This window comes from Scyliorhinus canicula, chromosome 12 (genome assembly GCF_902713615.1).
Source record: "Scyliorhinus canicula chromosome 12, sScyCan1.1, whole genome shotgun sequence".
Taxonomy (NCBI): domain Eukaryota; kingdom Metazoa; phylum Chordata; class Chondrichthyes; order Carcharhiniformes; family Scyliorhinidae; genus Scyliorhinus; species Scyliorhinus canicula.
In genome coordinates this window covers 109,020,765-109,045,509 of record NC_052157.1, presented here as the reverse complement: position 1 = coordinate 109,045,509, position 24,745 = coordinate 109,020,765, and the positions used below count along the sequence as shown (strand labels likewise).

Genomic DNA, 24,745 nt, shown 5'->3' with positions numbered 1-24,745 from the left:
TTCTCAAACAATTAAATCGGCATTGCTCTCCTAAAAAAATGAAACCTTCGAACTCTATATATTTTGTACACGCACCAAGAACGTGGGCAAGCTATTTGATATCTTCCTCGCCAACTTGTGGTTGAATGCGCAGTCGTGCAATTTTAGTACCCTCCAGTCGTCAATGATATGTGACCAGATTGTTTTCGGGATTTCCAACGATAAGGTGCATGAACGACTTCTAAGGGAAACAGAGCTTCAACTTGAAAATGCTATCCAAATATGTCATGCTAGTGAGCTTGCAACAAAACAGATCAGCACATTGAATCTCCGGCATTTTGGGAGAAGGTAGAAGAGGCGCCGACGTCATTAGTGTGGTGATGCAGTCGAATAAAAAACATTCTCCCAGTGCGTGCGGCCATTTTGAGCAACTGACTCGATCCTCCATTTTATGACGCGATGTGGCAAACAGCATTTGCCATGGCAATGTCAAGCGTTTGGAAAGACATGTTCCAACTGTAATGGCAGAAATCATTTTGCAACATAACGTTTTGCCAGGGTCTGAACAAACAAAAAGTATCAACACAGTTGATAAAATGTGCCTCGAGGACACATTTTTTTGTGGGCATGATTTCCAGTGACGACAAGGAGACTCAATTCATGACAAACGACAATGTGTTTGTAACAATTTGTAGCAATAGTGAGTTAAAGGCAAATAATCATAAGTAATAATAATCTTTATTGTTACAAGTAGGCTGCCCTTAACACTGAAATGAATTATTGTGAAAAGCCCCTCGTCGCCACATTCCAGCGCTGGTCGGGTACACAGAGGGAACATTCAGAATGTCCAAATTACCTAACAGCACGTCTTTTGGGACTGTGGGAGGAAACCGGAGCACCCGGAGAAAACCCACGCAAACACAGGGAGAATGTGCAGACTCTATACAGACAGTGACCCAAGTCAGGAATCGAACCTGGGACCCTGGAGCTGTGAAGCAACAGTGCTACCCACTGTGCTACTGTGCCGCCCTGGATAAGGATAAATGGATAATACAATTAAAGATACATGACACAGTGATAACAGTCAAACTCGACACGGATGTGAGGGCCAATCTCATCAATCTGTCAGATGTAAAAAAGCTGCAAATTGAACTGAAAGTAGTCAACAAAACAGTATTGTTAAGAGGTTATAATGGAAATGAAATCACGTCGTTAGGAGCATGTCTAATAAAGATTATCAGAGCTCGATGTCAATGTAAAAGACAGAGTTTACACGTTGAAATTTTCCGTTGCAGCGGTGGATCGCAAATCTCTGCTGGGAGTAGAAGCTTGTGAGGAACTACAGCTAGTTAAGCAGGTTTACAGTAAAGGGGATGTGATGACACGCACAAAGCAATTCTGTACATAATATTATACATGACCTCCAACCACCAGGCGGCAGTGTAAACCCACCACATGACCCTGTGTCTGGGGAGTTGGGAGCAAGTCAGGATAGGCGTATTTTGCAGTAGGTTTATAATAGTTAGTTAGTGTTAGTAGTTTGTTATTTTATTTATTCTAGTTATCTTTACCACGCAGTTGTCTCATAATAAATTATTTAAATTAGATGATGTATTGTGCATCTTTCATATCTGCCAGTCTACAGAACATGACAACTGTGTCATGAGGGAAAAGTCCTTATCACCAGCTACACAGTGAGCATCTTAGAACCAGGCGCAAATGGAGTAGGAAAGAAGTGGAAGAGAAGGAACAGGAAGAGAGCAGGCAGCCTAGTCAGCCCCTTTTTGTCTTGGTTGACTGTGAAGAACTATTTGGAGTCTGATATCAGTAACCACAATCCCAATTCCCATTCACCAACTGTCACACGCCTTCCCTTTCCTCTGTTACTGACCATCACAGGCCTCACTTGACCACAGTGCAAAAACAAACATTCCAAATTAAATTTATAAATGACCTTGTCATATTACATAGAAAGGTCAACTATTCAGCTTTATGTATTCCCTCAATGCCCATCTTCCTTGGACCTTTATAAACATTACTACGCAAGAGTTTGCAGCGTGGCTGGTTTAAAGCTGGGGGAGACCGCAGGTGACCTTAACGGACAACCTCAAAGGCCCGGTACCGACTGCACTATGAGTGGCAGCAGTCTGGGCCGGCTGGCTAACTGGGTACTGGCTAAGTGTGATAATAATGATTGTTTTCCTGAGAGAGGGCAGCAGATACGTATACTCCATGGTGATACTGCCGCTCACCCAATAATTATAGTAATGTATGGAAGGGAAGATCACTGCACTGCTGTGACATCCTGGAGCAACACTCCGAGTGTCTCTACACCACAGGGACTGCAGCGGTTCAAGAGGGCAACTCACCACCACCTTCTCAAGGGCAATTAGGAATGGGCACTAAATATTGGCCTTACGGGGATGTCCATGTCCCGTGCAAAAAAAACCGCAAGCCTCTTTTGCACACTGCAATTCACAGACATGTTGGAGGAAGCTGATCTTACCGGAGCAGTCTGAGTTTCCATTGCAGCATTGCCGACCAGTGCTCCAGTGGAAGCTGTGATAATCAGCGTCTGACACTGCAGCATGGTTGGGTCCCCAAGTGTGCAAACAGAGTCGATCATCACCCTCACACTGGAAAGGGATAGACTCAGAGCTCTCCACTTCTGAGTCCACCTCCGAGGGTGGTGAGTGCCTGGAACTCGCTGCCGGGAGAGGCGGTGGAAGAATATACGATGGTGCAGTTTAAGAGGCACCTTGACAAATATATGAATAGGCTGGGAATAGAGAGATATGGAGCCCAGTAGTGCAGAGGGTTTTAGTTTTGACAGGCATCATGATCGGCGCAGGTTTGGAGGGCCGCAGGGCCCGTTCCTGTCTTGTACTGCTGTATGTTCTTTGCTCTGAACAAAGCCCTGTGGCAAGTGGGTGTTGGACCCCTCCATGCTCCTTGACATTAACTGCTGGATTTCTGACAGACTTCCCAAAACTCCAAACATTTTGTCCTGCACATCCAACTGCGTTCTTCTTAACCAACTCTTCTGTAGTGGAGCCTGTGTGTGTGTGTGTGTGGGATCACCCTTGCACCTGTGCTATACATTCCCCTTGCTCTGCCTGAAGACCAGACAAGCCAAGTGTCTCACCATGTGCGCTGATCCTGCCTGTAAAATACAGCCAGTGTCAGCATCTGGACTGGTGGCTGCGAGTGTGAGAGCAAGTGAACTCACTGTCATTACCATCATTCCGTTCCTGGTGTTTCCCTGGTCAGGTTGCAGCTCTTGGGTATCTGAAAGGAAAATGTCACAGACCTAGGCTTGTGGTACGGGGAGGGGAGGAAAGAAAGAGGCACAGGATTAATACCATCATTGGTAAATCAGGAGAGCCTGAGAGATGAGGTGAAGGTAGGCTGTGAGGAGGATTGGGTAAATGGATATCATTGTCTTCACAGGCTTCAGGCCTGCGACAGGTCCCAATCTCAGAAATAGGCATCCCAGTAGCAGGAAGTCTGTCAGTGAGTGTTGGGCAATATTATTGGCTGACATGGCAGTCATGGTTGAATAGCTAGCAGTATGTGCAAGGTTAGAGATCCGGCTGTGAAGCTTGTGGTTGTACCAAGTGTGTCAGGGTGCATGAAGCATATCTCCATGAGGTATATATCCTGATTAGTAGAGATGGTTGATGGCTGAGTAATGAGGGGATTTGAGCAATGGCTTAGATGATTGGTGCCTTTGGGAAGATGTGACATTTGAAAACGCATTCGCTGACATAAGAACATAAGAACTGGGACAGGGGTAGGCCATCTGGTCTCTCGAGCCTGGTCCGCCATTCAATGAGATCATGGCTGATCTTTTTTGGATTCAGCTCCACTTTCCGGCCTGAACACCAGAAGCCTTAATCCCTTTATTCTTCAAAAAACTATCAATCTTTACCTTAAAAACATGTAATGAAGGAGCCTCAACTGCTTCACTGGGCAAGGAATTCCATAGATTCACAACCCTTTGGGTGAAGAAGTTCCTCCTAAACTCAGTCCTAAATCTACTTCCCCTTATTTTGAGGGTATGCCCCCTAGTTCTGCTTTCACCCGCCAGTGGAAACAACCTGCCCGCATCAATCCCATCTATTCCCTTCAAAATTTTATACATTTCTATAAGATCCTCCCGCATTCTTCTAAATTCCAACAAGTACAGTTCCAGTATATCAACCTCTCCTCGTAATCCAACCCCTTCAGCTCTGGGATTAACCTAGTGAATCTCCTCTGCACACCCTCCAGCGCAAGTACATCCTTTCTCAGGTAAGGAGACCAAAACTGAACACAATACTCCAGGTGTGGCCTCACTAACACCTTATACAATTGCAGCATAACCTCCCTATTCTTAAACTCCATCCCTCTAGCAATGAAGGACAATATTCCATTTGCCTTCTTAATCACCTGTTGCACCTGTAAACCAACTTTTTGCAACTCATGCATGAGCACACCCAGGTCTCTCTGCACAGCAGCATGCTTTAATATTTTATCATTTAAATAATAATCCCTTTTGCTGTCATTCCCACCAAAATGGATAACCTTACATTTGTCAACATTGTATTCCATCTGCCAGACCCCAGCCCATTCACTTAACCTATCCAAATCCCTCTGCAGACTTCCGGTATCCTCTGCACTTTTTGCTTTACCACTCATCTTAGTGTCGTCTGCAAACCTGGACACATTGCACTTGGTCCCCAACTCCAAATCATCTATGTAAATTGTGAACAATTGTGGGCCCAACACTGAACCTTGAGGGACACCACTAGCTACTGATTGCCAACCAGAGAAACACCCATTAATCCCCACTCTTTGCTTTCTATTAATTAACCAATCCTCTATCCATGCTACTACTTTACCCTTAATGCCATGCATCTTTATCTCATGTAGCAACCTTTTGTGTGGCACCTTGTCAAAAGCTTTCTGGAAATCCAGATATACCACATCCATTGGCTTCCCGTAATCTACCGCACTGGTAATGCCCTCAAAAAATTCCACTAAATTAGTTAGGCACGACCTGCCCTTTATGAACCCATGCTGCGTCTGCCCAATGGGACAATTTCCATCCAGATGCCTCGCTATTTCTTCCTTGATGAATCTTCCCTCCTACCGAAGTTAAGCTAACTGGCCTATAATTACCCGCTTTCTGCCTACCTTCTTTTTTAAACAGTGGTGTCACGTTTGCTAATTTCCAATCCGCCGGGACCACCCCAGAGTCTAGTGAATTTTGGTAAATTCTCACTAGTGCATTTGCAATTTCCCTAGCCATCTCTTTTAGCACTCTGGGATGCATTCCATCAGGGCCAGGAGACCTGTCTACCTTTAGCCCCATTAGCTTGCCCATCACTACCTCCTTAGTGATAACAATCATCTCAAGGTCCTCACCTGTCATTGCCTCATTTCTATCAGTTGCTGGCATGTTATTTGTGTCTTCCACTGTGAAGACCAACCCAAAAAACCTGTTCAGTTCCTCAGCCATTTCCTCAACTCCCATTATTAAATCTCCCTTCTCATCCTCTAAAGGACCAATATTTACCTTAGCCTCTCTTTTTTGTTTTATATATTTGTAGAAACTTTTACTGTTTGTTTTTATATTCTGAGAAAGTTTACTCTCATAATCTATCTTACTCTTCTTTATTATTTTTTTAGTAGCTTTCTGTTGCCCCCTAAAGATTTCCTAGTCCTCTAGTGTCCCACTAATCTTTGCCACTTTGTATGCTTAACCACTTCCCTGAGGTGATTACATTTCTTACAGCATTGCTGCCAGATCCATTGTGATCAATGGGCATTGATTGGCGAAGACTCGATGGGCCAAATGGCCTACCTCAGTTCGTACGTCTTATGGTCTATAGTAATTCTGTATTTTTAATGCCTATACAATTTAACCCCACCTTGTACTTCAATAATTTTTCACACTCTCAGTGTGCTTCATAATGCTCTGCAGGAAGGAACTATTTTTTGATGTAGCGATGTAGGAAAAGTGACAACCAATTTGTGCACAGCAAGCTTCCGCAAAAAACAATGTGATAATGAACAGAACATATGCTTTTTAAAATGCAAGTTGAGTGATTAATGTTATTGAACCACACACGAGGCACAATTTCAAAATAAAGAGGATGCCTTGCCATTGATGCCACGAGGTTCACGCCCACAAAGAGTGAGAACCTAATTTTAATGCATTTTAATCAAGTTACATACGATTAATCAGTCCACCGTCACATGGTCCCTCCTAACTTAATAGTCATACTTCGCAAACGTGACGTCACATTGGCGAAGTTTACAACTTTTTTAGAATGGGATTTAGTCAAGGGGTTGCCTCCTGGGGTGCAAAGGTAGGTATGAACCCCAAGGGAGAGGCATATGCCTGGGCAGTGCCGTGGCACAGATTGACACTGCCAACCTGGCATTGCCAACCAGTGCCAAGTGGCAGTGCGAAGGGTGGGTGCTCATGGTGGGGAGCCTCGATAATTGAATGGGGGGGGTGGGGGTGTATGGCGTGTGGGGGGGAAAAGTCCAATAATTCTGCAGGAAAGGGTGGAGAGGGGGTTGGAAGATCCCCCGATACCTCCAGGGTGGCGTGGGGGACGGGGGAGAAGAGTCAAACATCAGTGCTGATTGGGACACCCTTCAAAGATGGCGTCCCAATCTCTGTGAAGCCGGGTACAGAGGGATAAACCCTGTCCACTCATTTCTTTCTCTCAAAGAGGCTCAAGGTTTGGAGGACAAAACTAGCCTGTGCACTACAATTGGCAGGTGGTGGGAAGGGAGAATCCCGCTGCCAGTGAGGACATGCTGCCGAGGAACACACAGCTGGGGAACTGGAGTATCCAGCCCCACTTGTGCGAGATCCAGATTATGTGGAATTGCAGGGATAGTGCAGGGGAGTTGGCCGAGGTAGGATGCTCTTTCGGACGGTCAGTGCAGACTCGATGGGCTGAATGGCCTCCATTTGTACTATAGGGATTCTAAGATAACACTTTACACAGTCAAATAAATGCACAATGAAAGAATTTACAGATGTTGATGATAGAGAGAGAATTGGGCGGAATTCTCCACTCCCCAAGTGGCGTGGGAGAATCGTGGGAGGGCCTCCCGACATTTTGTACACCCCCCTGGTGCCCCCAGCGATTCTACCCCACCCCCCCCCCCCCACTCCGGCTCGGAAAAAGCACCGCTCGCCGTTTTTCACGGCGAACGGCGATTCTCCGAGGCCGATGGGCCAAGCGACCGGCCCTTCACGCCTGTTTCACCACGGCAGCAACCACACCTGGTCGCTGCCATCGTGAAACGGGCAGCAGATGCCTGTTTGGGGCACCTAGGGGCCCGATTTGGACGGGAGCACCGCGACTGTGCTCGGGAGGGGACAGGCCCGCAATCGGTGCCCACCGATCGTCGGGCCAGCGTCCAAAATGGATGCACTCTTTCCTCTCCGCCGCCCGGCAAGATCAAGCCACCAAGTCTTGCCGGGCGGCGGAGGAGAAAGACGGCACCGAGCATGCGCGGGTTCATGCCGTCTGCACGTTGATGTCATCCGCGCATGCGCGGGTTGGAACCGGCAACCCGCGCATGCGCGGATGACATTAGAAAAGCGCCGTTCCCGCGTCATTCCAGGCACGACAAGGTAGCGGCCGGGAACGATGGGGGCCCGCTCCTAGCCCCCCGGGTGGGGGTGAATTAGGTGCGGGGAGCGGGCCCCCGAGGCCGTTGTGAAGCTCGGCCGATTTCATGACGACCATCCCGATTTTTAATCGGGAGCGGAGAATACCGCCCAAGGAGGTTTGGGGAACGAATTCCAGATCTTACTGTCTAGGAAATTACAAGCACAGCCACAAGTGATTAAAACCGGGAATGTGAAAGAGATACAGATCTCAGAAGGTTATCGGGCTAGAGGGAGTGACAGAGATGGCGAAGGGTGGGACCATTGAGCAATTAGAAAACAAGGATGAGAATTTTAAAATTAAAGTGTTAGTGGATTGGGAACCAATGCAGATCAGCAAGCACATGTGCAAACAGAATCTGGTACAAGTTAGGTTATGAGCAGCAGAGTTTTGGACGAGTTCAATTGGAAGCTGAAAGATGGGAATCCTGCGCGGGGAGCTTTGGAAAAGTCAAGTCCAGAGGCAACAAACATATGGATGTGGATTTCAACAGAAAATGAGCTGAGACAGTAGCAGAGTCAGGCAATGTTACAGAGGTGGGAGTAAGCAGTCTTGCTGATGGAGCATTTATCTGGTTGCTATGATCCGACAGGTAGTAAGTGCCATTCAAACCAAACTCTAAAGGTAAACTTGGCAAGCTATCACAACTCTTTTCTTTTTGTATTTCACCATGAGATGATAGGTGTAGGTGTACAGAAGTCAGGAGCTACAAATTCCAGTAATTAAAGCATTTATTAACAAAAAGAAAAGAAAACTTAAACACACAAGATTACATTTGCATAGTTAAAATTGTCTTGCTATTCCCCCTCCAAAAAAAACATACTTGGCTGAACTCACAAATATATACTCTTTTAGGCAACAGTCCCATATAGATATTAAAATGTCCAGTAATATTACCACAAGGCACAACTACCATCACTAAAGTGAGGCATACCCCATATTTCATTCCTCCCGTCCACTGTTCTGTAGAACTTCAAACTTCAGATACCAGATTGCTGCTTGCACCCCAAAATATTTCTGTATTTCTGCTTTCTGAAAAACAGAGTTTTGAGGTTATCTGGAAAGCCTTACCTTGCTCCTCCAAAGTTCTTTCTCAGCACAGAGAAACACTCCAGGAGGTCTTAAATGGCCACTCCCAAACACAGCACTCACATCTCTCTTTAAATATTTTTCCCTCTTTCATCTTTTCCCATTGTCCTTATCCTTCTTTGAAATTTACCTTTCCCAGAATGTAAAAATATTTTGTCTCTTTAGTGACTCTGCTTTTGGATAAAATAAATTTTAATAACTTTGTCTTATTATCTATAGCCTGTTCCAAGTAATTAACTTTTTTTACTTCACTTGGAAATTAAACAACTGAACATTACAAAGTTTCTTTATCTCCTAATGCAAATTTCTACCTATGTCTCATTTTCTTGTAGAACATCCACCTTGGCCATATTGATTTCAAATGCCTGTCTTTTATACCTAGCCCTTTTGATGTCCTTAACTCTGTAGGCACTCAGTTCCCAGTTTAGTTAATTTAGTCTCACACACACACACAGCCTCACAAGCCTGCTTCACAGGATACAACATGACAGTAGACCCTCAAAATATATATATTTAAAATACCCTCTCCTCATTCTTAAGCTTATTTCAGGGGTCAAAGCAGACACCAAGGTTGGTTCAGCTTCCGACAGCAGCCAAGGAGAAGAATGGTGTTGGTGGCTAGGGAATAGTGTTTGCAGCAGGGACCAGAGACAATGGCTTCCCTTTAATCTGTGCATGGCCATGCAACTATTGAGTGGTTAGAAAACAAGGATGAGAATTTTGCTTTATTAGTGGATTGGGCGCCACGTCTGAGGAGATGAGCTAGTATATTGTTGAAACATTGTTGAAGCTTTTCATCTTGCACTCATCCGGACAAACACAAGAATGCCAAATTTCAAACAATGACAAACATTTATACTGGAGGACAAAAGGGTGCTGATTGGTTGGCAAATCAACATTGATTGGCAGAGGCATTGCCCTGGAGAAAGGACAAGGAACATTGGCTCCCCAAGCTCCCAGGTAATTCAAAAAATGGCACGAGGCTTGAACATATTCATTCATTTTGTTTGCAGAGTGGGAATGTATGTCCCTTCTCACAAGTGTAAGTGAGCTACATCATGAGCTTGGTTGATTATCTTAAATGTTTTCTTTGTGTAACTATTGACACACTCAGGATTGTTCAGTAAGTGTTGCCCAATCACAGAATCACATCTAACAACAGAAGGTTTTTTTTTGGGGGGGGGGGGGTTATACAAGCGCATGCTGGTTGAGTACAGTTTGTACTCTGCCTATTATAAACAATGAAAGGAACATGCTGTTTGATTCAGTCAACTAATCACTAGGATGCACAACCCACATAAATGGTGTTGCACTGGCAGACTTTCATAGATAACGTTGTTCAATTGTGTGGTAGGCAGAATGTCTTTTTGGACTGTGGCAGAATAGTTGGAGGAAATATTTGCTCATGCAATAACTGACATAGAACACACAGTGTGACAAATCTGGACTGTGGAGGGAGTTGAGAAGGTAGTGATTAGGTAGAGTTGGGCGTTATCAGTGAAAGATTTGATGTAAAAAAACTCAAGTGGCCGAGTCAATTTTTTCAAGTCTTTAACCTTGTGGCTGACACAGGACAGTACCACTGAACCTCGAGCGATGCGCACAACATCCTCATTTTTATTAATTCCAAGACGACTCCAGTTGATATTACAAACCGGTCATCATGTACTAATTTCAGATTCTTCCACCAATGAGGCATCCGTGAATTTCCAAGCCTCAAAGCTCAACTAACAAACAACAAATGAGAAGTATAAGTGGACATGGACGTACAACCATAATTGCCCATGAGTGACATAGAAGTCAAAAATGGTCGGGCAGAATTCCTTTCTTCAAAATGACATTGATTCCTCAGTTCTCTGCTACCAACCCATACACACACACACACACAGCATTCACTGACTAGATGGGGTGTGGGGGTAAGATTTGAGGGTTTCAAGGTATAAAACCCTTCTAATTAAAAACTCTTTTAATTTCTAGCACTAGGGTCCTCACTTGTCCTTCCAACAATGTACAAATAACTAAAATAAAGTGATAGATGACCCTATGGGGGTTGCATTAGGACAGAGAAAACAAAAATGGGACAAGATGGAGGAGAAAGTTCACAGGTCATCTGTCGCTTCTTCATTAGTTTTGCTTTCACTGAACACTGACAGTTGTTCTTTTAATAACACATTCTGTTCTACCTTTGTGCCACTATCAGAACCTTCTTCAGTACCTCAGTTGGCTGGACAACTGGTTTATGATGCAGGGCGTGTCCAACAGCGTGGGTTCAATAATCGTACCGGCTGAAGTTATTCATGAAGGCCCTGCCTTCTCAACTTAGCCCCTCCCCTGAGGTGTGATGATCCTCACCACCAGTCAGCTCTTCCCCCTCAAGGGAAAGCAGCCGATGGTCATCTGGCACTATGGCGACTTTACGTTTTACTAACTTCAGTTATCAATGCTACCGTTAACACTCCCTCTGTGTCTTGTGTCCATGGCGGCTTTGTCAATCTCTCCTTAGCCCCGATCAATTCCAGACCTTCTATTTGTTCCACTTCCTCCACCCTCTCTCCAACAATATAATCCCTCACATTTTTACCCCACTGCAGCTCTGAAGTCAGACTGACTCAAAACATTGGGCGTGATTTTCCCACCACGTCGCATTCAGCACTGATCTGGGCATGCCGGGTGCATTGCGGGAGAGGCCAAAAATCGAGCTTCACGCCAGGCGCAAAACTGTGCGCGAGCAACCCAACCCATGGCGCCCGCCGTTATCTGGAGCCATTAGGCTCATTCAAATATGCAAGGCCTAGTTAAGCCGCATACTCCCAGTCACCGAGAGACATCAACCGCACTGGTGAGCCTCAGCTAAGCACCGAGTAAGAACCTTTGCAGAGTGCATTCACTTTCGGGAGGAGTGACCCCTGAAACACACTTGAAAAAGGCGCCCCAATCTGAGGAGCTGATCCCGCTGGTGAGTTGAGCTCCTGACTAATGAAAAAATTCCGAAGTACGGACTAAACCGGGGAGAAATTCCCAAGGCCCAAAACAAATGACTAAGTGGGTGAATCGAAGTCTGGATCTCACCCTAAAAGCTGGCGGGAAAGACCCTGCCAAACTCACCCAAAATTATGTTTTGGGGAGAACTGCACCAATAACTGTTTCTCTCTCTGCTGATGCTGCCAGACCTGCTGACTCTATCCAGCATTTTCTGTTTCTATTTAAGGTACTGATTACTAGTATGTGTAGATCAAGCAGAATTTATTGAGCAAGATTTTACATAAAAATTATCACAAAGTAGTGAAGACAACAGAGAAGTTCTTCATCCCTCAAGTTCGCAGGAGTCCTTGAGCATTGCCAGCACAGGCGATGTCTCTCTTCTCCGTCTTTAAAGTGATGTTGTACTGCGTCCAGAAGAGTCATACTCCACCTCACTAGAGCCATATAGACGAAAGACAAATGTTCATCCCTTGTTTCCTTGGATCCCTCAGAGTTTATATTCCATTGCAAACAAATAATACATTTCCTCTAGGTACAATAGTCACAAACAAAGTCACATTCTCTTGTCAACTTACTTTAACCCATTCCTACAAATAACAAAACCATTAGGAACACTTCATATCATATCATAGTGTGGGGGCAGCATGTGGCGGAGTGGACTGCGGCGCTGAGGACCCGGGTTCGAATCCCGGCTCTGGGTCACTGTCCGTGTGGAATTTGCACATTGTCCCCACGTCTGTGTGGGTTTCACCCCCACAACCCAAAGATGTGCAGGTTAGGTGGATTGGCCACGCTAAATTGCCCCTTAATTGGAAAAAAATAATAATTGGGTACTCTAAATTTATATAAAAAAACAGCACCAGGGACCTGGGTTGGATTCTGACTTTGGGTGACTGTGGAGTCTGCACATTCTCCTCGTGTCTGCGTGGGTTTCCTCCGGGCACTCTGGTTTCCTCCCACAGTCCAACGATGTGCAGATTAGGTAGATTGACCATGCTGATATTATCCGTTAGTGTGTCCAAAGGTTAGGTGGGGTTATGGGAATAGGGCAGGAATGGGCCTGGGGTTCTCTTTCGGAGGGTCAATGGGCCGAATGGCCTCCTTCTGCACTGTAGGGGTTCTATTCTATTCTATGAATATCAGAAAATAAAGGTTTCCTTCTGGTAGTCATTTAATGGGAAACGCAAGGAGCGGATTCTCTGATCCTGAGGCTAAGTGTTCATGCCATCGGAAACAAGAGGCCAGCACGGCGCTGGAGCAGCCCACGCCGCTCCAGCTGCTGATCCCGGCATCAACTGGGCGCCACGGGGTCCACGCATGCTCAGTGGCACCGGCGCCAACATGCGCATGTGCAGTGGTTCCCTTCTCAGCACTGGCCCCGACGCAACATGGCATAGGGCTAAAGGGGCCGGCGCGGACGAAAGGAGGCCCCCAGCCTGAGAGGCCGGCCCACCGATTGGTGGGCCCCTATCATGGGCCAGGCCACAACGGAGGCCCCCCCCTCCCCCCGGGGTCGTTCCCCCCCTCCCCCCCCATAGGCCGCCCTGGACCCTTCAACGCCGAGGTACCACCGGCTGAGAGCAGATTAGAACGGCGCCGGCGGGACTCGGGTTTTTTGTAACAACCGCTCGGCCCATCTTGGGCCGAGATTCGGCGGGGGCACGCGTAGAGCAGCCCTGACCGGCGCCGCACTGACCATGCCGGCGCCAATGACGCCAATTCTGGCCCAGGGCTGAGAGAATCCCACCCAAGGTGTCATTCTAAGAAAATGCTATTTTTAGCCATTTCTTCGAACAGAGTCTAGGCAACTTAAGGTGTAAAACAATAGCATCCCAACTGCATTGACTGCCCATTATCTCACTAACAGAAATTTATACTAAACCATTTAAAAAGAGGTTAAGGAACAAAATCCACAGATGTCACAGACCAACAGCAAACCCTAAAATGAAGTAGAATTATCAAAATCTTACACAAATGACATGTTCACATGCACTCATCTGGATAAGGTACATCCAGTGACTCAGGATAACACGTCCTTACTAACCGCCCCCCCACCCCCCCCCCCCCTCCCCCCCCCCCCTCCCCCTCTCAAATTTGGAAGAAATCCCTGCCACTGTTTTCCACCTTTGGCAAACATCTTGGCTAATATTAGGCTTGACAAAGGTTGAAACAAATAGTCTACCTGGGGCTCTCCACATCTGCTTTCTGTGCCATTGTGGAAGCTACATGGCAGGCCAGCATTCCTTTCCCCTTGTTCCTTACTATTACTTTTGCATATAGAGCAAGTAGCCTGACAAAACTCATTAAATCGTTTCCCAACGGTGCAAGTCAGGTTCAAACATGCAGCATCCCCGGGACTCAAACACAAGACCACCTGGGCTGGAGATGCGTCCTTATCCGATTGGCTGTTGATTCGCATGTCAACTGAATGCAAAATGAGCCATTTCACGTACTTCAATTGCTCCATCATCCTAGTTGTACCGGAGGCACTGCCAGATGACATTGAAATAGACAATGTGCCAGTGGAAAGACAAGCTCTAAAATTCTATGATACTTTGCAACTAGAAACAATGCTTCCATGTCATCTGTGCTAATAGCGATGATTCTAATGCAAGCACAAATAAGAAACCGATTATTAAAATAACTAAAAAATGCAAACTATTGAAAGTGTGACAAGATTTTTAATCCAATATTTGGGACATACATTGTTGTGCATTTTCAAATCTTTCACACTTTCAATTTGATGCCAACAATACAACTCACAATGAAGCAATATGCACTTTTCTACTATCCAACCGGCTTGAACCAGCACTTGGGAACTTTTGTACTTCTATTGTCTGATAACAGATAATCTAACAATAGCATGTCATCTGGAAGAATAGTGTCCTCTGTGATGATGGCATAGCACCTCTATGTTGTGCAGAGGCCTCTGTCAGTAAAGGACCAGAGGGTAGAACCTAGTTCATGACAACAGAACAGGAACCTTCACAGTCTTTTGTAACAGCAGGGCTCTTATAGTAACTTTGCTGGAGCCCAGAAGAATGAAATGGTAACTTTTCAGAATATTGATAATCACGTTTATGGTCAAAAGTGTGTGCTTGTCCAAGTGTGTGTCCAGGTTCATGGCTGTGCCCACGTCCAAGTGTACATCCAAGATCATGGCCATGCCCATGTCCAGATGTGCATCCAAGATCATGGCTGTGCCCATGTCCAGGTGTGCGTCCAAGATCATGGCTGTGCCCATGTTGTGATGTGTAACCGAGGTCATGGCAGTGTCCATGTCGAACATCATATTTAAGTCTAGGAGAATATTCAAGACCATAACTGGGACTCTGTTGATGCTCAGGTCCAAACCAATGTATCGGTTCGTTTGCAATCTGTGAATATTGGTAGTACTGGGAATCAGTGGCTGGAGGATAGTAATATTTTTGAGTGGGATAGGACCCTGGTTTAGGATTGCACCTGAAAGAAAGAGAAAAAGTTATTGCAATGTTGAACTGCTGTGAAGATTATATAGATAGATATTTATCCAGCAAGTATTGGCTGCAGATATGCAAGCCAACATCATGTTCAGTTTTAAAGTGTGAAGTTGTAGAAAATGACTTGAATCACAACATCCAGATCAATGCCAACAAATTATATTAAAAAAAACATTTTTCATTTGCAAGCAACTAGTTCCTGATGTAACACTGTCCATTCCATTGGAACCAAGTAGCCCATATATGGCTAGGTGTGCAGGAACTTTTGGCAAAAGCTACCCTGCTGAAAATGTATACAGGCAAGTATATTGTAGCTATTGTGTTGTATAAACACCGAAATAAATTGCTGGAGCAGTGTAAGGCTTGAGATAAACAGTGAGAAATCACATCAACCATTGTCCAAATAGTGATTGCACCCAAATTAAACCCTTCAGATTATGAGGCTGTTATTTTGCAATAAGCATTAAAATCAACAAGATTTTAGTGATAAAGCCCAATTCTAACTTCCAACATTAACCCTGTGCTCCCTCTTGAAGACATCTCCTTGAAACAGGAAGATGCTTCAACATGTACATGGGCGGCATGGCAGCACAGTGGTTAGCACTGTTGCTTCACAGTCTGTGCTGTATTTTTCTATGTTCTATGTCTGTGCAGAGCCTACACGTTCTCCCTCTGCCTACGTGGGTTTCCTCCGGGTGCTCCGGTTTCCTCCCACAAGCCCTGAAAGATGTGCTGTTAGGTGAATTGGACATTCTGAATTCTCCTTCTGTGTACCCGAACAGGCGCCAGAGTGCGGCGACTAGGGAATTTTCACTGTAACTTCACTGCAGTGTTAATGTAAGCCTACCTGTGACTCTAATAAAAGATTATTACTATTATTATAGGGTGGGATTCACTGCTCCTATTGGCAGGGCACCTGAATTTCCCGGTGGTGCGGGTTGGCTTCAATGGGGAATCCCATTGACAAGTGGTGGGAGTAGAGAATCCCGCTGCCAGTGAATGGCACGCCAAATTCCTTGTCCCCGCGAACAGCGGGAGCGGGTCGGACTTGCAACACAGAATCCAGGCTGTAATTTCTCCCAGTAGATTCAATTACCATAAAACCGTAAAGCTATGATACCCACCTTCCATGAACAGTATGAGATTAAAATATACAACAAAGTCATGCTGGGTATATGTGACTATATAAATCCAACAGAAAATATTAATGTCCAGCTGTAAAAATAGCAAAACATTGGGAAATTTACCCAAAGGCGGATTTAAAAAGTCAGTCGATGTGACATTTAAAACCAGGAGGATTCCAATCGCCTCTCAGATCGTGCACAGTCAGCTGATCTAAGGTAGGTCAGCATGGAGCTGCCCCATTTGGTCAAAAATGATCAAATCGGCAGGCTCTGATGATGCAGGCTGGAAGCAATCATTTTTTAAAAATTTTGAATACCCAATTATATTTTTTCCATCTAAGGGGCAATTTAGCTTGGCCAGTCCACGTAACCTGCACATCTTTTGAGTTGTGGGGGTGAAACCCACGCAGCCATGGGGAGAATGTGCAAACTCCACACGGACAGTGACCCAGGGCCGGGATTCAAACCCGGGTCCTTAGCACCGCAGTCTCAGTGCTAACCAATGCGCCACATGCCATCCCTGGCTGGGAGCCATCATGTCGGTAATACATGAGGATCTGAGCTAGAATTTTGCTGAGATATGTTGCCCAAGCTTTTCATCTTGCAGTCGGGGACAAATGCAAGAATATCAAATTTCAAACAATCACTACAATGTTAAACAACAGCAGAAAAGGGTGCTGATCGGTTGACAAATCAGCTCCGCTTGACTGAGGTGCTGTAATGGCGAAAGGGTAACAGGAAACAATTGGCTCCTCAAGCCGGAGTAATTCAAAAATGGTGCAAGGCTTGAACATATTCCTTTTGTTTGCAGAGAATGGGTCCCTGCATACAGATGTATGTTGCTTCTTGCAAGTGTAATTGACCCACATTAAGAGCTTGACTGATTATCTTAAATTAGTTCTGGTTCCTAGTGTTTGAAACAAACGTGTTGGACTTTAACCTGGTGTTGTAAGACTTCTTACTGTGCTCACACCAGTCCAACGCCGGCATCGCCACATCTTAAATTAGTTGTTAGTGTAGCTATTCGCACACTCAGGATTGTTCAGCAAGTTCTGCCCAATCACAGAATCACATCTAATAGTAGTTTTGTTTTGAGCTGGTTGAAGAAGGTGTGTACTTTATCCTCCAAATAACAGAAGGAACATGCTGATTAATTCAATCGGCCAACATACCCAGCATCACACTGGCACAGAATTTCATAGACGACGTTGCTCAAGTGTGTGGTAGGCAGAATATCTTTTTCGACTGACGGCAGCATCTTGTTAGCAGAAAATATCACTCACATAGCCACTGCATAGTATCAGATTCCTTAACCTGCTGTTTAAATGTTTGAGGTACTTTGGCTTTTCAGGGTAATTGGAGGTATATCAGGCACATTTCAGGACCAAAGGTGGCCCATTTGCAAGTTTGCACAATACACAGTGAACAATGAAACATAAAACATACAGTGCAGAAGGAGGCTATTCGGCCCATCGAGTCTGCGCCAATGATCTGATCATGAAAGTTTTGCTGTATTCGAATTCGATGTCAATCTTGCAAAATGAGGAAATGGCTAGGGCCCCACGTACAAGATTGCCAGTAAAGCCAATCTCAGAGCGTGGACTATACTAATCCCAATGTGTAAATTTACTGGCAATGGTAGGTGAAGTGATCTCAGGGACTGGTTCCGATCACCTGAAGGGGCCCTACGAGGCATTTTCCTGAGTTTCTTTTTCCTCAGTGTCACTGGATCTTTGCTTTTCTCGGGAAGTGCCAAGGCTACCGGGGACTATAAAGTGTCTAGTCATCATGACCGTGAGGCAGCCTTGATGGACCAGCTTGTCTTTTCCTACCCACCATGTTGTATGTTTGTAAACAGTTGAATAGTCTGTTGACATGCACTGTCATGCATGGGACCTAACAAGTTGGCCAAGATACCCAAGGATACCCCGTGGCAATTGGAACACAAGGTTAACACATTCGGAAGAGATGATTTTAAAACTCCCTCAAAAACGATAGTACGCAGACATTTATTTACAACGTTTAGAAAAGTGCCCTTTATTTTTATAAATGTTATTAAAAGGGGATCAGGGATTATGGGGAGAATGCAGGAGAATGGGGATGAGAAAATATCAGCCATGATTGAATGGCGGAGCAGACTCGATTGGTCAAGTGGCCTAATTCTGCTCCTGTCTTATAGGTCCGTTAGAACCATAACTACCTAAATTCATCACTTTTCCAAATGAAAACAGAGTTTTAAATCTTCTAAATTACAAATAAGATGGTTGCCACTGTAGAATTTATTACATGGTACTCTTTGCTGGAAATGTTAAATGGTTAATGAATTACTAGCTTCAGCAGAATGCTCTTCAGCTTTAAAAGGGGACAGGTGGAAGAGAGGGTGGAATGCGACTGCCCGCTGGGAAACACAGGGAGCCACTCAAAATTCCGCTGGCGTAAGAGGCCCTAAAATTCCTCCCTATAAGGAGGCAGAGAATTCGATGCAGCGACGATACAATGGCTGTGTTCATGGTAACGCTCACAACACTGAAGAGAGGAGAACACAATAGAGAATCTTAACTTTTGAGAAGGTGGATTTTGAGGGGATGGAGAGAAAACTAAAGGGGGTTGATTCGGAGCACATTCTTAAATGGAAGCAAAGCAAAGGATACTTTTAGGATGCAATGTATATCATTCGAAAAAGAAACAAGAGAAAGAATTTTTGTCCACTGTACAAATTGCTGCAGTCCAGGTATTGTACACCCGATAAATTAGCGTGTGAAAGGATCACACTGTATTTTGAAATCTATTAGTGATTGCAAGGCGATGGTAAAGGAAGAAATCTGATGCTACCGTTACTCTTGTGTAAATTGAGTAGTGATAATAAGGTCATAATCTAGTGGGATGGTTCAAATGGCCAATGATATCGGGAGAGCTGTGGTCTCCTTGTGGTTCGATATCATACTTTGTTTTACAATGATCCTGTGAAGCGCCTTGGGACATTTTGTTACATTAAACGTGCTTTATTTCTGTTGATGGAGCCAGGAAATCATTCATCCTTTTTGTAATAATATCGTGAGTTTTGATGAAAGGATTTTATTTAATTCTGACTCTCCAATTCACTGGCAATGTTATCTGAACAGCAGGCTCCATTGTTACACTGGAGGCTTAATGGCCCCTTGTGATTGCAGCAAGTTTATTCATGATAATGGATAGTTGATGATGTGAAATAGCACTGGAAAATATGCCACAGACCCTTCAAATAAATGAGCAACTGAATAAAATCAAAGGTAAGTCTGACAAGCTGACTAGTAGTCTACCATGGGGATCCATCTGCAGAAAATAATCTATCTGCTAAACTCAGTTCAAAAATGTTAAAACAAGGAAAGCAGTGGAGAGTATCATTTTAAAATGTGGAGTGAATTTTATGATGAGCAAGTAGCTACAGAATCAGTTTCCCTTTTTACAATAATGCCATGGTAACATTGACAGGTGTGCATGTTATAATTCAGGCCACTTCTCAATACACCTCTCATTAAAAAAAAACAGAAAACGCTAGAAACATTTGACCAAGGAATATGTGCAATGAGAACATCGATGAAAGATTAGCAACCTTAACCCTGTTTCTCGCCTCTCAGATGCTGCTGGATGTGCTGAGGTTTTCATTTTTTTTTCTAACTTCCAGTATCTACAGTGCCTTGGGTTTTGTTTCCAAATATTCGTCATTTGTGCTCACTCCAAAAGCCAACTTCGACAACCAGAAGAACAGCAGTGGACCATTCAATCCTTTGAGCCCATTTGCCATCCAATTGCAGCTGATTTGTCTCGTGGTTCCATTTACCTGCTTTGATCCCATGCCTGATAATTCCCCTTAACTAACCAAAATCCTATCATTCAAAATCATCTATAACTCAATTTTCCATTACCCTAGCCTCCTAGGCTCTTTAAAGAAGAGTTCCAGATTTCCATGGCCCATGTGAATAAGTGCTTCCTGACTATATCCCTGAAGAGCCTTGCTCTAACTTTACAGGTTAAGTTCTATAAGCAAACCTGCAGTTTCTAAGAAACAAACTTGTGTGCAAGATTTCTGGGGTAATGGACTATAGCGGAATTAATCCATGTACCATCGGAGTAACAGCTGAAAGGGCTAGATATTACAAAAGCTATGGGCCCTGACAATATTCCGGCAATAATATTGAAGACTTGTGCTCCAGAACTTGCCACACCACTAGTTAAGCTGTTCCAGTACAACTAGAACACTGGCGTCTACCCGGCAAGGTGGAAAATTGTCCTGGTGTGTCCTGTACACAAGAAACAGGATAAATACAACCTAGCTAATTACTGCCCTATCAGTCTATTCTCCATCACCAGCAAAATGATGGAAGGAGTCATTAACAGTGCTATCAAGCGACACGTACTCACCAATAACCTGTTCATGGACGCTCATTTTGGGTTCTACCAGGGTCGCTCAGCTCCTGACCTCATTACAGCCTTGGTTCAAACATGGACAGAAGAGCTGAATGCCAGAGGTGAGGTGAGAGTGCCCGACCTTGACATCAAGGCAACACTTGACCCAGTATGGCATCAGTAGTCAGAGCTGCTGCTTTACAGCACCACGGTCCCAAGTTCAATTCCCGCTTAGATCACTGTCTGTGCGGAGTCTGCACATTCTCTCCGTGACTGTGTGGGTTTCCTCCGGGTGCTCCGGTTTCCTCCCAAAGTCCCGAAGGAAGTGCTTGTTAGGGGAACTGGACATTTTGAATTCTTCCGAATAGGTGCCGGAGTGTGGCGACTAGGGGATTTTCACAGTAATTTCATTGCAGTGTTAATGTAAGCCTACTTGTGACAATAATAAAGATTATCATCAAGGACCTCTAGGTAAACTGGAATCAATGGAAAACAGGGGGAAACTCTCCACTGGGTTGGAGTCATACCATCATCTCCTAACACACAACAAAGTCAGCTTATCACTGTGCCCGCTGACTTGCCATTGCTGCTCAATCCACTAATGCCTGGATTTTAAAATTCTCAGGGCCTCACGGTAGCATGGTGGCTAGCATCAATGCTTCACAGCTCCAGGGTCCCAGGTTCGATTCCCGGCTGGGTCACTGTCTGTGTGGAGTCTGCACATCCTCCCCGTGTGTGCGTGGGTTTCCTCCGGGTGCTCCGGTTTCCTCCCACAGTCCAAAGATGTGCGGGTTAGGTGGATTGGCCATGCTAAATTGCCCGTAGTGTAAGGTTAATGGGGGGATTGTTGGGTTACGGGTATACGGGTTACGTGGGTTTAAGTAGGGTGATCATTGCTCGGCACAACATCGAGGGCCGAAGGGCCTGTTCTGTGCTGTACTGTTCTATGTTCTATGTTCACCTTCAAACTCAAATAACTCCATAGCCTCTGCACCTTTCCTGCCCTCTGTAACCTCCTGTAATGTACAATCCTCTGAGAACTCTGTGCTCCCCCAATCTGACCTCTTCTGTACAACCCCCCACTCCACTTGTCCTAGCAGTGGCAGTCTTGCCTTCAGCCACCTGGGCCCTAATTTCAGAAATGTCCTCCCTAAAACTCCAAGACATTCCTTGAAACCTACTTCTCCTGATTACATGTTTAGTCACCCATCCTGACATTCCTAATAGCTGCTCCTTAATCAGTGTTAATCTTTGGCTGATTACTCCCCAATGAAGTGTCTTGGATATTCCCCCACATTAAAGGCATTATATAAATGCAAGTTATTTTTGTGACTACCAATTACATTTAAAGTAGGAAATGGGAAACCATATAATCAAACTTATGAGATGAAATGTGCAGAATTTCCATAATTTGAAACAGAAAGGATCTGCGCCACAGAACCACAAAAGGGCATTTTGCTTGGTCTTGGCAATAACTTGCATCTTACAAGAGGCTCAGGATTTTCATCTTAAATATAATTATTATAATGGAGTACGGTAAATACCGAACAATCCTTACCCTCTGACCTAGTTTATAGAAAAAACAAGCTGCAGGTTTTCACATCACATAGCTGTAAGGCACCAGACATCTAATAAATCATCACTTGTCATGGAAACCATATGTGTCCTGTTGAGAGAGCTTGTGAATAATTGTATTATCTCAAGCATTCAGCCACGGCATTTTGAGGACTAGTTGGTTATATATATTTTAAGAACAGGCTCTGCTGAAGTAGGCAGGTGGAATTAGTCTACAGGACCAAGACACACAAGGGAGATCCAATGCAGAGTTTCTTTGATGGGAGCTTTGGACAAAATAATAGAGCACCATTAAATAAACATTGTTCTAACGGATGTCCAGAGGTTGTTAGCAAACTGTGGCAACAAAACATCTGAAAATAATCCATCAAACTAAAGACCCAAGCTTACAAAACTGATGCTCAAAGCAACTTGGACTTTACTACTGTGCCAGCATTGGATATTTTTCAACTATTTTTCAACTTGTATTTCAAGAATGTTAGATTCTATTTATAAAAGGGTTAACTCACAAGGCTGCAATTTCTTACTGAACTTGATTTGGAGTCGAAAGAAGATTGTATTAACAGCGAACATCAGATGCCTGCTAAACGTGATCATGACCCCATCCGGGGAGAAAACGTCAGAGGTGAATGCCTCCCTGGACGCAGAAAAGGCCTTCAACAGACTTGAGTGGGGTACTGGAATGGTTTAGGTTTGGGCCAGGGTTCACCTCGTGGGTGAATCTACTGTACAACGCTCCCATGGTGAGCATACAGACAAACACCACCAGCTCTGGATACTTCCTGCTGCACAGAGGCACGGATGCCCTTTATCCCTGCTCTGTTCATCCTGACAAATGAGCCACTGGCGATCACTCTCAAAGCTGGTTTAGGCTCTCAGGGGCTGGTTTAGCTCAGGAGCTGGTTTAGCTCACTGGGCTAGATCGCTGGCTTTAAAAGCAGACCAAGCAGGCCAGCAGCACGGTTCGATTCCCGTACCAGCCTCCCCGGACAGGCGCCGGAATGTGACGACTAGGGGCTTTTCACAGTAACTTCATTGAAGCCTACTCGTGACAATAAGCGATTTTCATTTCATTTCATTTCAAGCGGCGAAGGGGTTGAGAGGTATCCAAAGGGGAGACAGACAGAATAGAGTCTCAATCTATGCAGATGACCTGCTTCTCTACATTTACAGCAACCCTGGGGGAGCTTACTGACAAGTCCTAAAAGGGAACAAACTGAGGTATAACCAAGTCCAAAACTTCCTCCACAAGGAAACAACGATATTCCCCCAGATACCGGGACGCACACTACTGGATGACTGTGGACGAACTAGGGGAGGGGAACTGTGCAGACATGTACGGATGACTGCTGGAGGAGGTACGCTCACCCTTGGACAAGACAAGGAGGAAATGGGAGGAAGAACTAGGCAGGGAGATAGGGGGAGGACTCTGGATCGAAGCAATGCACAGGGAAAACTTTACCTATACATACGGAGGGCTGAGTCTAACACAGCTAAAGGTGGTGCACAGGGCGCACCTAACCAGGACGAGAATGAGCGGGTTCTTCCCAGAGGTGTGGTGCAAGTGTGAACAGTGCCAGGGAGGCCCGGCCACCCATACCCACATATTCTGGACCTGCCCCATACTTGTCAGGTACGGACGTCCTTCTTTAAGGCAATGTCGAGGATTGTGGGTGGAGCCGTGCCCACTGATGGCGGTCTTCAGGGTATCAGAACAGCCAGAGCTCTTTATGAGAGGGGTAGACACCCTAGTCTTTGCCTCCCTGATCATACGCCGCGGAGTCCAGCTTGGCTGGCAATCGGCAGCACCACCCAAGGCTTCAGACTGGCTGTACGATCTGGCACAATTTCTCAGGGTGGGGAAAATAATGTTTGTCATCAGAGGAACACAAAATAAGGAAGAGAAAGGAAGAGGAGGAGAGCAAATCAGGGTGGGCGTGAGGAACAGGGGGATGAAAGCATCAAGGGAGAATGCAGGTCAAGTAGGAAAGGCGGAGAACTACAAGGGACAAAGGGCAACAAAAGAACACGTCCAGCGTACACGTCCCCTCCCCACACAGGGACCCTCCTCAAATAGCTGCGTGGAAACTCACCTTCCAGCGGAACACAGCCAGCTACAGATCCCCACATGACAGAGTGGACACACTCCGGGCCATTGTCTGGCCCCAGCCAGTGCACAACAGCCACCTCTCTCTTTTGAATCTTGAGATGAAACACAACAGGCAGAATTCTCCGTTCCTGGATTCGTGAACTTTCATGACAGCAGAACCGGCACCGAACCTGGACTGATTCAGCGACTGTGGAGGGGCTGGCACCGGCGCCACATGGAACACAATCGATTCTAATGAGAAACGGTGAGGGATTCACCGGGCCCGTGATTGACACTCGGGAGGCTGACAAGTTGCAGCCACATATGCACATTACAGTCCCCACACATACTCATCCCAGC

The 24,745-nt window shown here is 45.3% G+C and overlaps 1 protein-coding gene across 4 annotated transcripts in view; it reads right to left on the bottom strand.

Annotated features, from left to right (window-relative positions):
- Positions 1-8,377: 8,377 nt before the first annotated feature.
- Positions 8,378-24,745, bottom strand: part of LOC119974650 (rhomboid domain-containing protein 2-like) — a 69,660-nt gene continuing 53,292 nt past the window's right edge. For 2 of the 4 annotated variants that reach the window (XR_005462546.1, XM_038813722.1), the window contains one exon: positions 8,378-12,166. Coding sequence is in view for 2 of the 4 variants with exons in the window: in XM_038813722.1 (XP_038669650.1) it covers positions 12,121-12,166 (46 nt within the window). In the remaining 2 variants the exon portion in view is untranslated. Of the gene's footprint in view, positions 12,167-14,393; positions 15,195-24,745 lie in introns of those variants that run through there. The other 2 variants (XM_038813721.1, XR_005462545.1) reach the window with 2 other exon arrangements.